This window comes from Gavia stellata, chromosome 6 (assembly GCF_030936135.1).
Source record: "Gavia stellata isolate bGavSte3 chromosome 6, bGavSte3.hap2, whole genome shotgun sequence".
Classification (NCBI taxonomy): domain Eukaryota; kingdom Metazoa; phylum Chordata; class Aves; order Gaviiformes; family Gaviidae; genus Gavia; species Gavia stellata.
In genome coordinates, this window is record NC_082599.1 from 48,684,873 (window position 1) to 48,697,475 (window position 12,603).

Here is a 12,603-nt window from a genome sequence, read left to right on the forward strand (position 1 = left end):
TGCAACGTGAGTACGATAACCCCTTTCCTACAAGGGAAAAGTCAGGATGGTATTTGAGATAAATGTGGCCAATACGGCTTCTTTTATACTTGCGTCCAGCAAAGCCTTTTTTTTTTTTATATATATATATTTATGAGCTGCAGAAGTTCTTTCATCTCCAGAAGAAGTAAACTTCCAATTCCAGTATGTAATTGTGCGCTGTGCCATACTTCATATTTTCTAGGGATGCGCTTTAAGTACACTAGCAGAAATCTGTGATAAAGCCACTTTGCAAGACCCACCCAAACAAAAGTATGCCATATAATTAGTTGTGCCAAAGTTCATATCCAGGTATACTTTAATCATGAGATGTAACAATCCAGCAGTTCCACAGAACTGGTTAATTTCCCTAAGTGAACATTTTATAAAGAAAGCAACATGTTTAAATTGTAAGCTTCATGTAATAGAAAACAGTAAAATTGTATCTATGAACTTTAAAGAGACATTAGAGACACACTCATGGGATGCAGTTCTTAATACAGTGTCTTAACTATGTAACCATGAGAAGATGGCAAGTGCCTTATAAAAGAGGGATGAATGTTGAACAAACATTCTTAAAGCACACCAACATAAGTCTCTTGCTCTGGGGCAAAAAGCAAGAGGTAGTTGTACAGCCTTCAGGGGTGGGTGAAATCTTGATCATGACAGTGATACCCAACAAGACATGCTTGGTCTGCAACAGCCTCTAGAAACAGGCCATGCCTTCCTCCCCAGACTTCACTAACAAAGGAAATACAACTTTTTCACATTTCAGTTTATTAAAAATGAATACCATAAACAAGACCTGTACAAGAAAATATCTGAAATTGCCCAGATTTTGGTAACAGTTTCTGGGTGAGAAGTTACCGTCTTGGACCCCCTCTTCCTCTTCCACGACCTCGGCCTCTCCCACGGCCTCTGCCACGACCTCTTCCAGCAACTTAGCAAGTGAAACAAAAAGGATAAATCAAGTGAGACCCAGGAATACTTTCATTTTGATTAAAGCATTCTGCATCAAGCATAAACGACATAATGTCTCATCACAGGGAGGCACTAAGTCAGGTATCAAGGCTGTTAATGCTCAGTAAGTTTGGACAGTATTTTCATCTTTTGTGTTAGGTTTTTCAGTATAGAACTTCCACAGACTACTGCCTGTCTTTGGCTTCACTGCAGAAAACAAGGGGATAAAACAGTTGGCTGCTCCCAAGTGCTAGGGTAAGTCTGACAGAGAACTACGATTCCTCTTCTTTTTTTTGTAAAATCTAGTTTTTCAGGCATCAGAAAACACAGATGCAAGACAGAGTATTTTGTTTACTATTCATTACAGTGGAAAAGATTTTTTTTTGGCCACAACTCGTATTGTGGTTTATAAAGTATGCTGCTAAAGGGAAAAGCGAGTTTTAACAGGCTGTGAGATTCCCAAGCTCACCCTTTCTCAGGCACCATTTGCAAGGGCAGCGTTTTGAAAGGATCCCAGCACCAAGCAGCTCCTGCTGTTTTCAGTGATGCCTCTGCCAATTTCAAACATGATTCTCAGGCCAAGGCCTTGGCTGTGTGCTCCTACTTTTAAATACTGCTATTTCATGGTAGAGGGAAGACAGAATCACAGAATAATTCAGGCTGCAAGCAACTGCTGGAGGTCATATGATCCATATGGTGATAACATGTCATTTCACCCCTTTTTCCTAAAGAAATACGATCTCCTCCATCAGGCTGCAAGGCCACCCTACGAATTTTTGAAATTACTGGTTAATTTCAAACACCTTTGTCAATGTAAGGCTCAAAAAGATACCAAGAAACTTAAAATTCTGTGGAAGTGGGTGGCTGGGCAAGGGACACACAGTAGCATCCACATTCAAGATGCAGGCTCTAACAATTACTCTGTTCCATCTGAGGATATGCAGGTTAGAAACACAGTGAAGACAGAAAGAGCAGAGAAGGAAGGTGTCACTTGTTTTGCTGGTAATAGTCTGACTCTCCATAAAACACACAGAAGCATCAACACCTGACTCAGTGATTACAGCATCTACACACATCAGCAGATAGTGGTGATCACTAAGCGCCAGCACACTCAGACCCAAGGCACACATGCCGCCTACATCCTGCCTTCCACCAACAATTTCATTTGCCCAGGACAGACCATGTGTTACACACTTTTGAAGCCCAAGGGCGTTTACAGGGTGAGGCAAAGTGCAGCACAAAGCAGCTGCGGTCTGAGAGTGCTTCAGTACAGTGAAGACGCAAGGAGTATTAAACCGAGGTAAATAGCGCTATCACAGTTCCTTTTCTTTCTTCACAGTTAAAAAGAAACAGTGATGTTCTTGTTCACATCACATGGTGAGGTTCAGAAAAAAAGCAATCCAACCACACTCCAATTTCTCCATGTGGTCAGGTTTTTTTTAATGGGCATGAGAAGAGCAAAACACTTTCAGGAACTTTATCCTTACTCTCTATAAAGACAGCAGCCCTAACACTTGCACTTTGTCATGCACACGTCGGGGGGTTCCTTATACCACTTCAGTAAGGTAAGCACACCAGTTGATAACATATGCATGGACCAAAGACTGCAGATCCAAATATCTAAATGCTAATTACAGGAGAAATGGTATGACAATATTTTAGAGCACGATTAGCTTTCACTTAAAACTTATTATTTTAAAAACACACAGATTAGCCGTTGGGCAAAATGTATACTGCCTGAAGGCAACCTACAGATTTTCTGGGGTTTACTGGATATTAATCTTCAATAGTGTGAATTAAAACTGAACTACTGTCTATACTGTTAGGCTTCTACGGAAAAGGTTTTTCTTCAACAGCCTTTTGAAAAAAAGCTCCAGGAAGAACGCAGAGTGGAACACTACTGGGAGCCAAAGCTGGAGAGCTGCTCATCAGAATAAAGCCTAGACTCCCTCAGATTCTAAAATCCCTCAAATTCAGTTCTCTGACAGGTTATTTTTATCCACTACCAAGTGAGATTTCAGTGAAGCATTCGGCACCGTTCAAGAAGCTGCTCTGTACTTTCTCATTAGGCTATGGGAAGTTCCCCATACAAACTGGGGAAACACAGCAGACATTCGGAGGAGAGGAAATGTAAATCTCTTTGGTGTCAACTCTGAGGCTGGGATAGGTTACGATTTACTCAAGCTTAAAAACATTCACATTTTTTAAAACAGATGTATGAAAAGCCATTTACATGAAAGCAAGCTCTACAGATGCTAAGAAGGTGGGCAAGGCAGACTTTGCCAGTTCAGTATCAAACCCTCAAAGATGAAAGAAATAGCTGCCAAATGCAGGTATGAAGACACTCAAATCAGATGTCTTCAGATTCAGAGTACTAACACGCATACAAAGGCAGAAAAAACACAGACTGGGAAAGCACAAACTAACCTGCTTCTCTTTTCTTGGATTTGACTTTTGGTTCAACATCCACTAGCAAAGTATCCAGAGGCAAGCTGTCCGGCAGAATGAAGTATCGGATGTTATTCCCTCGAATACTCAGCGTCTCCAGCTGTACGGGTTCTCTGTTCTTCAGTGTCATTTTCACTGCTTTCAGATGCGTATTCATACTGACATCCACTCCTGAAACAACACAAGTCTAATTTCAGGGATGAATGCCTTTAAGATGGTCCCTTGTTGGCTATTTTTTAGTATGCACATGCTTCAAGATTTATCCTGTTCATTAACGCCTGCTTCTGCCATTTATTAATTAAGCCTCTAACTGAAGGAAACTACGTGTCTTTTTCTCTCTTAAATTATGCTCGCTAATTTATCAATTGCTGCCTTCGATACCTCATTGCTAGAGATCGACAGCCATAACAATTTTGTAAATGGTTAAAACAATTCCTTTGAATAACAAATAAACTGTTGATTATTACAGAAGTCCAATACTAGTCTTTCGACTCTTTTAAAAAGAAGCAAAACAAACCTTTGAGGAGAAAAAATAACCTGATCATTTCCTCTTCCTGTAAGCCTTAGAAAAAGTCCAACTGCCAAAGCAGCATTTATTTTCTGATAAAATACATCTAATAGTAGTGTGATATCTTCTATGAAAGTACGTAAAATACACTACTACAAGGAACAATTGTCGTGGTTACAAACTCCGTGAACAGCCAGTACGTAAGAATTGTCTGGAATCAGTAGTGTGCCCACTACGCAGTGCTAAGCATACTCTGAAGCCAGAAAAAAGCCTCAGCTGAATGCATGTATTGAATAACAGCCTTGAAATGCATTATAAAGCACCCTATATTAATTTTTATTTTGCATATCGTAAGTCTTGCATGGGATTTGATCTCAAACTACGAAGATCAAAATGAGAGTAACTTTTTCCAATCAAAAATCTAGGCAAAAGATGGGAAATTGTAGTTTACAAACACCTGCTAATTCAGTGACAGGGCACCCACGTGAGCAAGATCTTTTGTGTTCAAACTTCTGTATAAACAACCCTTTGTGGCAAAAATAATTATTGTCTCGCTTCATAAACATGGAAAGACAAACTGTAAGATGTCTTACCAAGGTAAATAACATAAGTGAGTAGCAGGCCAGAACCAGAAGAACCATTGTGCTGTGCTTATTCCATATATTCTTCTGTCCTCTCCACTTACTTCTAGATTTTACACAGCTCTCTGACACCTGCACTCCACCTGACCTGCCCCCTTAGTTTGTGTAACATACGCATTACATGAAACCTGCCCCTTCAGCATGCCTGCTCTGGCCAACTGACACACAGAGAGGAAGAGGAGATTGCACCATTTGCAGACGGCACAGCAATTATGACCATAGTTTGCGTACCAATGTAAAGGGAAGACCGTCATTTTAGGAGTATGGATTGCATTCGCAGTTTTTACAGATTCTTAGCAGAAAACGAGAGAGACTTTGCTCAATAATTAAGCCTGCAAGAGCACCGAGGTCAGGAGACAAGCAGTTTGTTTGCTTCCTACCTAGCTGGGTTCAACAAAGCATGCTGCAATCAGATATCAGGGTGGCGCATTCACGTCTAATCAAAGCTGATGGATCCAGCTGCAAAATAATGCCAGTTTTTAACTGCCAAATCTCAGCAGACTGCTACTGGCCAAGAAAGCACCTAAGCAATCCCCTGGAATACAACCCTGCCAAGTTTGAATTTCATTTTTTTTAAGTGTCTGGGCAGAAGAGCTTCTAAAAGTAGCCTGGGGTGAGTGAAGGAAAGGAAATCAAGCACATTCATCAACTTAACTGTAAGGGTTTGCATCACTAAATACAATGAGCCCCACCTACATACCTGATAGTCTCTAAACTAATGCCAACGTCAATGTTCTCGGAACAATATCCATCACTAATATTATTAAAGCAAACAAAATAGTCTGCACATTTTTCAATACATATGAGAAGCATATAATGAACCATCAAGGCTCTTCCTGCAACTATCAGTTCAGTGATATCAAGAAGCGCCTGCTAGACAATAACACCCACAAACTTTTATTATATGACAGACCTCTGGCAACAGCAGGGGACCAAATTCTTGACACCAGCATTCCTTTTTGCCCTGTACCCCCTATCAAGCTATCTGTTTTCAAATCAGTTTCACGAAATCAGTGCAAGTATATGCAAAGATGCATTTCCATAAGTTCACCTTAACCAGAGTTAAAACACGCTCAATAGGAATAACTAATTTTTAGATCAAAATTGCCTACACACAAAGTTTAACTGATTTAAGACCATATCAACACTTAACGTTTACCATTTATCTATACTACCATTAAAAAAAGTCCCGCCTCTTCTAGCAATTCAGCTGTAACATTTTTATATGACTATAGCTTATTACAGTTTCACAAATGAAAGTCAAATATACTGACACATCTTACAGAAATTTAGCTGTATATCCACTATCAGTTTGATACGGTAGTAAAACTACCTCACCAGCATTATCGTGCTGCTAAAGTTCTAAGAGAATACCACACATACACCAGCTTTGCCAACTGTTTGGAAAAGTTTACTTCTTTTGCCCCCAAGTCTGTTTGTAAGCGAAGCCTGCAGTCAGGCTCAGGGGCTCCCGGGACTACAGCAAATTTCCTATCTCCCAGCAACTTCCGCCAATGTCCAGACTCTTCTGCAACAAACACACCTGAAGCTTGCACATAAAAACATCAATTAAAAAGAACATCTCCTGCATCTTACAGAGAAATTCCCCACAAGAGGGAGTGCAAAACAAAAAAGCTCAGCCCAAACGACGGCTGCCAATTGTTAGTAGAAAGGTAATGGGTGATACTTTGCCATAGTCTCCCATCCTGCCATACCTGTGATAGTTCCATGCACCTGTGTCCCATTCTTCAGTTCAATGGTCACAGTCTCATGGCTCAGTTTCATTAGAAACCTAGAAATTAAGCAGAAATTTGTTCACGCCCACATAAAGCCTTACATGTTTAACATCCTGATACAGAAAACTAATATGCACTAAGTATTCACACATCTCCAGCTTCCAAAGACAGCATTCCCAGAGCTCACAGGTTCTGCTGAAGATGTTTAGTAAAGCATTACATGAGAGCGCCATACAAAAACACGAACAAACCCCATGTCCCACCTAACCACCGGCAGCTAGGACGCTTGACTGATACACTGTTGAATCCAGCATCCTACTTCCAGGCCAAATGGTCGTTATTATACCTCAGACAAGTAACTTAACCAAATCTGGGCTTTTTTTCCCCCCAAAAACCGGTGGTTTTACCGAGGAACCTGCGCAGGCCCCGCTCCAGGAGCCCCCCAGCCCCCTGCGGCACAGCTGTGCCAGGCCGCCAGGCCAGGGCTAAGGCAGCGGCCCGGGAGAGCAGAGCCCCACCGCCAGCTAACGGGTGTCGGCCTGCTCGGCGGCACACCCCGCGGCCCGGCCCAGCCCGGCCGGTCGGACGGCCCGCCGCCGCCACCATCGGAGCAGCCCAGGGGTCCGCGGGCAGCCACTGCCGCCCCAACGGCCGGGGGTGGGGGAGCGGCCCTCCGAGGCGGCCGTTAGCTCAGGGGCGGCCGTTGAGCGCGCGGACTTCCTTGCCGCCGCAGCGGCCGGCGTCCGGCAATCCGCCTCCATCCGCTCACCTGACGAGCTTCATGGCGGCGGGAGGCCGGCGCTGCGGCCGGGCGGCCTTCGGCAGGGAACAGTGGCCGCCCCGCGGGGGTGAGGAGAGTCCCGAGGCGGGAAGGCCCCGAGGCGCGGGCGGTGCGGAGGCCTCCTCGGAGCAGGCCGCGCCGCCTCTGGCGCCAGGAAGCGGCCGCGGTCGACAGCGATGAATGGGCGGAAGCGCCGCCGCGCGGGGGGCGGAAGGGGCGGTGCCAGCGCCCCCGGCGGCCCAGAAGCGCGCCGCAGCTGCTGGCGCATGCGCGGGGTAGAGCCGCGGGGGCGTGGCTAAGCTCGGCTTGAGGGGAAAGTGCGGTTAGCGCCGCCTCGCGCTGTGGAAGTCAAGCTTTGCCTAAGATGTCACGGCTACTCTTGCCTTACCTTTTAGACAAAATTAGTTCAAGTATTTTTAAAGCATTTGATTTTTAAACCTGGGCTGAGCTTCAAGAAAAGCTTCCAAACAAAACAAAAAGTACAACCTTTAAAGAATTAATTTATTTAAAAAAAAGTTACAGCTTCAGGACCCCAAATTTTAACAGTAATAGTTGTGTCCGACATAGGAACCTAGTCATGCGGCGAAGCCCCAGCGCCGTAAGAAGCACACGTACACCACGCTAACACGGATTATTTCATCAGGGGTTCAGACAGACCCAACCCAGAACCCGCGCACGGGGGAAGGGCAGTTCAAGGTCCAGTTTGTCACAGGCCCAGGCACCTGCCCAACATACCACAGCACAACAATGAAAAAATAAATACCAGCGAGCCAATGCGTGCCTGCAGCGAGGGAGGGAAAGGGAGAATGCAACTTGAATTTTCACCCCCAGCACCTATTGCTGTGGTCAGTAAAAACCGCTGAAGCAGCCTTGTGAGGGAAGAAGTAGAGCACCACCAGTACTGAGCAGAGGTGACACTTAAATGAAGCAGAGAAATCCAGGCACAGCAGTTCCAAGTGTGGCAATGAAGACTGGAATGCGACACCAACGCCAACTCTTGCATAGGGAACGGTGCAAGACCATCAATATTGAAGCACAGAATAGCAAGATCCTCACGTGCAATGAGCAGAGACAAAACCGAAGCATTTCTTTGGCGAGAAATAGCTCCTAAGGAACAATTCGGGCACAGTCTGCTCCAAAGAACAAAATGCACCACAGACAGTGTATCTAGAAAAGTTGAACATTTTATTGTCATTTATGAGTACACCGTTTGTGATTTTAGAAACACAGACTCTTTGGAAAGCACTGAAATACAGGTGCCTTCCAACTTCCAAAACCTACATTATTCCATGTCTTACAAACTTTTTATATTAGCAATTCGATCTTGGTCTTTGCTGCAAGAAGTTCTTCACCAAAGATGCAAAGACTTAGTTCTAGACTGCAAGACAACGAAGCAGAGTTTCAAACACCACCTGCCAGTGAGCCATCCAAACCATTGCTGTCAAATATTGAGTCTATGATCTTCTTGTACTTTGTGCCCATAATGGAGTTCACCTTTGAAAATTTTAAGTTAGAGGATCTTCCAGTTAACCATCAACTGGTATTTCCATTACAGCATCTAGAAGCAAACAGATACTTTGCAAGTACTAGTGCTTATGAAGAGGTTATGTTTACACAAAACCCAGAGAGGCCTCCAGAAACAATCAATGTTAAAATGAACAGTTAACAGCTGCAAAAATCTGTACATATTTTCAGTCATAACACAAGGAAACACTGGAGTATCAGTGTTTTGTGTTCTAGCTTCAATAGTGACAACTGTGCTAGTCCTAGTATTCTACATGTTTCTCCCTTCCCCCCATTTAAATTTTATAATCGCAATCTGAATATACAGCTGTACTTACAGGAAATATTAAACAATGCACAGCGCCTTAAGCAGTTCCATGTCTGGTTTTGAACAAACCATATAAAATAAGTGACAAAATAGTTTAAAATTGGTCCTTGATTAGGATTACTTATTTTTATACAGCTTGGAAGCACTAAATTTAAAAGACACACATTTATTATTAACCAGCACAAATTATTCTGTAGCGCTTTTTTTCCTCATGAGTGTGTTACAATATCATGCATGAAAAGCAAGCTGCTGCTCCCAAGTGCAAACATGGAGTTTAGGCTAAATGATTTCTCCTCAGGTTGTTATGCCTTCTTTCATAAATTATTTCAACATAACCAAGAATAGAAGCAGCTGACTAGCAAAACAATATGAAGTTCACCTTTTATGTTGTGACCCATTCTTAAACTAATGGAATACTTTGGACCTTTAGCATAAGGAAGGTTCAATAAACACTGCAAAGGATTTTTACATTCTTTGATTTCATTTACACCTTTAGAAAGAAAATTCTGTGTTTTAGCTCACTAACTAATGAATCATCATCTGGAGACTGTAATATTGAATCAGTGCAAGATATTTGCAACTTCAGGAACATCCAATTACACCATCCTTTCACCCAAACAATGATTAGTGGAATATTGCATCAGTCCTAGATAAACAAGACAGGACAAAAAGCTCATTTTAGTAGAGCATTAGGATTCAAAGATCTTTTATATTTAGTGAAAAGAATCTACACACAAATATGCACGAAGGACTCCTTAACATGGACTTTATCACAACAAATGTGATCCAGCTGTAAGTCTTGGAACTAAACTTCTTACTGGTATGAAGCTGTATTTGTTCAGAGACCACGATTAGAAGCTCCATCATGAATACTTCAACATCTAGGGCTTCTGACACATGAACAGCATCAGAGCTCTCTCCTGTCAAGCCAGAAACCAAAAATTCAGCTGAAACAGCCCAGGTGGACTATGAGCTTAAGCAGTCCAATTATGCCCTAAAACATTCCAGACACCAAAATGCTGGCTTTCATCTTCACATTACCTCAGTAAGAGTGGAGCCCCCTCCACTAATGCAATATTCCAAAGACCATTGCAACTAAGACTGTCAAGTCAAGTCTCAGTTGAAAGCTACCACCAAAGGACATGATTTTCTCCCCCCTCCCCACCCCCACGCTGCCAAGGAAGAATGTTAAAAGACCACTATTCGGTGTGGAAAGCAGGTTAGTAGAGACTCCAAGTGTGGCTTGAGGAATCCTCAGTACCAAGCCGCTTTCCACACACACAAATTCAGTCCATCTTCTCTTTCTGGACCAGCTTGGGTGCATCTACAAAATCCTTGCCATTGTAAAGGATGATAGCAAAAGTTCCAAAGCTTGCACTTCCCCAGAAAAGCACATAGGCCAGTGTCTCAGTCCATGTATCACCTGTTAAGAGTCAGATAAACATTTTAGTTCATTATCTCCAATGACCAGAGAGAGGTTTTCTTAGTACAAAAGCAAAATATTTCCAGCCCTCCCACAGAAATCTGCTGTCAAATGAAGTTAGAAGTCCTTCATGGGTACTGGGGTCTTTTTCTACTTCCTTACCTAGGAAAGGTGTGTTTGCCACACAGTTCTTAGAACACTATGAACAAACAGCTACAGAAGTCAGAGTCAAGAACTCTATTGGCACTAATGTTAGAAAATTCAAGGCAAAAGCAGAAGGCAAAAACCTTCACAACTCCCAACACAGATTTAGACTAGGGGGACATCCATCAGAACAGGCTTATGCCTATATCTGACTTTTCTGAACTGTTTTTCTGCCCAAAATTAGGTAGGTATTCTTCCGGGGATTCATCCAGCCTATAATAAAGCTAGATGTCTACTCAGGTACAACTAAATCTGGGGGCAATTAACTGCCCCTTAAGTGACTTTTTGTTAAAGTTTTAACATCGTTTTCTATAGTACCTCAGTTTTTCCACATTAATGATTAGTGCTAACCCTCAATCTCCAGAGCCATGCTCAAACACCTTTAGTATGACTGAGAAGCAATTTTATACTGAATAGTTTCTGGTAACCATTTATAGAAAGTCCACACACAAGCAAGCTAATTTTGTGAAATTAAACTCAATAGTGACTTACCAGCCATTAGCAAACAAATAATGCACATGGAGAAAGCAACCACCATAATAATAGGCAACTGGGGAAAGAAAAAAAAAGAATAATCACTTGATATAGTAGCACATATATTCCTTAATTTCCTTTCAGATGGGCTGTACTGCAAAGCTATTTACTTGCTTTGCAATAAAGTTGCTTTAATTGCCAATTCACCTGCTGTCAGGTACAACTAAAATTTTGCATAGTTCCAAAATCTGGAAGAGTGTTCAATAACTACGTTAAGAATTAAAATACACCTTCTATCTATTAAAAGATACACCAGGCACTAATTTAACCCGTAATGTCCCCAAATCCAATTTCACAACATAGAAGGGGGAGGGGAAAAAAAACCAGGTTTTTTTGTGTTACAGTCTATGCTTCTGCATGAAGTATGAGAAGAGATCTCCACAAGCTTCTTCTGCAGAAGGAAACAGTCATTGCTGGTGACTAGTAGAATTTCTCTTTCCACTCGATGAAGCAGATTTTTTGAAAAAAAAAAGCAAGCGGGAGTTTTTTCAGTACCTCAAGGACACTCCATTTTCTGTCAAGGGAACAGTCTGGGTTTAGTCCTATAAGCAGGTATCATAGAAACATAACCAGATTATAGGGACGCTTCATTACTAAATAGACAAGTTCTAATTAGTCATATGAAGGAAATGACTAAAAGGTTACACATGTTTCTCCAATCAAGAATATAATCTCCATACTCACAGCTAAGAACTTCCAGTCTTTCTTGACATGTAGAGGACTAGCAGGTTCTACTTCATCCACTGAATAATTTCCAAGAAAGAGATCAATCGCATCCTGGAAGAGAAAAGGAGAGCAAGAGTTAAAATACACAGCAATGTTTATCAAATACGTTTCCCCACAGTTAAAAGAATGACTTACTTGTCTAAATCCATCAGAAAAGTTATTTTTGTAGTAACGTATTAATGAGTTCCAGCCATCCATTATTAAGCCCCACTGCGTTCTCTTCCCAGTTCTGCAAAAAGAAGGTTTTGAAAAATATTTAAAATAGATTTATAAAATTCAGGAAGATAATTTCAGATTTACAGTTCTTTCATTGTTCACATGTGCACTACGTTTAATGAATACCTGCACGTAAATACATTTATCTAGTGCTGCCTCTGCATTATTACCACACATACTTTTAACAAAGTTTAAAAGTAAATCACACTTCTCTCCATCCCACAATATAAGTGTGCCTTGAAGAGGCACATTTTTTTCTTGGTTTTATTTCCAGATAGCCTTTTCTCCTTTCATATAGGCACAGTGAAGAATGGTGTTCTTCTGTAGATTTTACTCTGACATTTTACCAGTTGAACCACTGCAAAACTCATTAACGGCCTAAGCATCAAATTAATAACCTTCTCAGATGTGAAGACTTAAAGGAAATCCCAAACATGCCCAAAAACTCAGAAGGCCTTTACAAGAAAGGCTGACTTGCCTTGTGTAATCTGTCTTTAAGGCACCAGTTCCAGCATATTGTTTGGCACAAGCATTAGCATTATCAGCCCATGCTGTGAATAGGAAAACATTAAGAAAG

The 12,603-nt window shown here is 41.9% G+C and overlaps 2 protein-coding genes across 3 annotated transcripts in view; both read right to left on the reverse strand.

Moving 5' to 3' along the window:
• Nucleotides 1-325: 325 nt before the first annotated feature.
• SNRPD1 (small nuclear ribonucleoprotein D1 polypeptide) lies at nt 326-7,142 on the reverse strand. Of its 2 annotated transcripts, none has more exons than XM_059818966.1 (4): nt 7,081-7,142; nt 6,291-6,367; nt 3,406-3,597; nt 326-958 (listed from the first exon to the last, which is right to left on the reverse strand). In XM_059818966.1, exons 1-4 carry the CDS (start codon nt 7,092-7,094, stop codon nt 882-884), a joined length of 360 nt encoding a protein of 119 aa, XP_059674949.1. In that variant the 5' UTR covers nt 7,095-7,142; the 3' UTR covers nt 326-881. The 2 variants fall into 2 exon arrangements, with proteins under 2 accessions (XP_059674949.1, XP_059674950.1); XM_059818967.1 differs by having other exon boundaries at nt 3,406-3,472; nt 6,289-6,367.
• Nucleotides 7,143-9,129: 1,987 nt separating this feature from the next.
• Nucleotides 9,130-12,603, reverse strand: part of SACM1L (SAC1 like phosphatidylinositide phosphatase) — a 33,675-nt gene continuing 30,201 nt past the window's right edge. The window contains exons 16-20 of the mRNA XM_059818267.1: nt 12,505-12,577; nt 11,946-12,039; nt 11,769-11,861; nt 11,043-11,100; nt 9,130-10,346 (exon numbers count right to left, since the gene is read on the reverse strand). Of these exons, the coding sequence (XP_059674250.1) occupies nt 10,210-10,346; nt 11,043-11,100; nt 11,769-11,861; nt 11,946-12,039; nt 12,505-12,577 (455 nt within the window). The 3' untranslated portion in view covers nt 9,130-10,209. The remainder of the gene's footprint in view (nt 10,347-11,042; nt 11,101-11,768; nt 11,862-11,945; nt 12,040-12,504; nt 12,578-12,603) is intronic.

Coding starts and splice junctions, on each gene's coding strand:
- SNRPD1 (XM_059818966.1), bottom strand. Junction 3,598..6,290: donor GGTGCATGGAACTATCACAG/GTATGGCAGGAT, acceptor GTGTTGTTTCAG/GAGTGGATGTCAGTATGAAT. Junction 959..3,405: donor ATCCAAGAAAAGAGAAGCAG/GTTAGTTTGTGC, acceptor TCACTTGCTAAG/TTGCTGGAAGAGGTCGTGGC.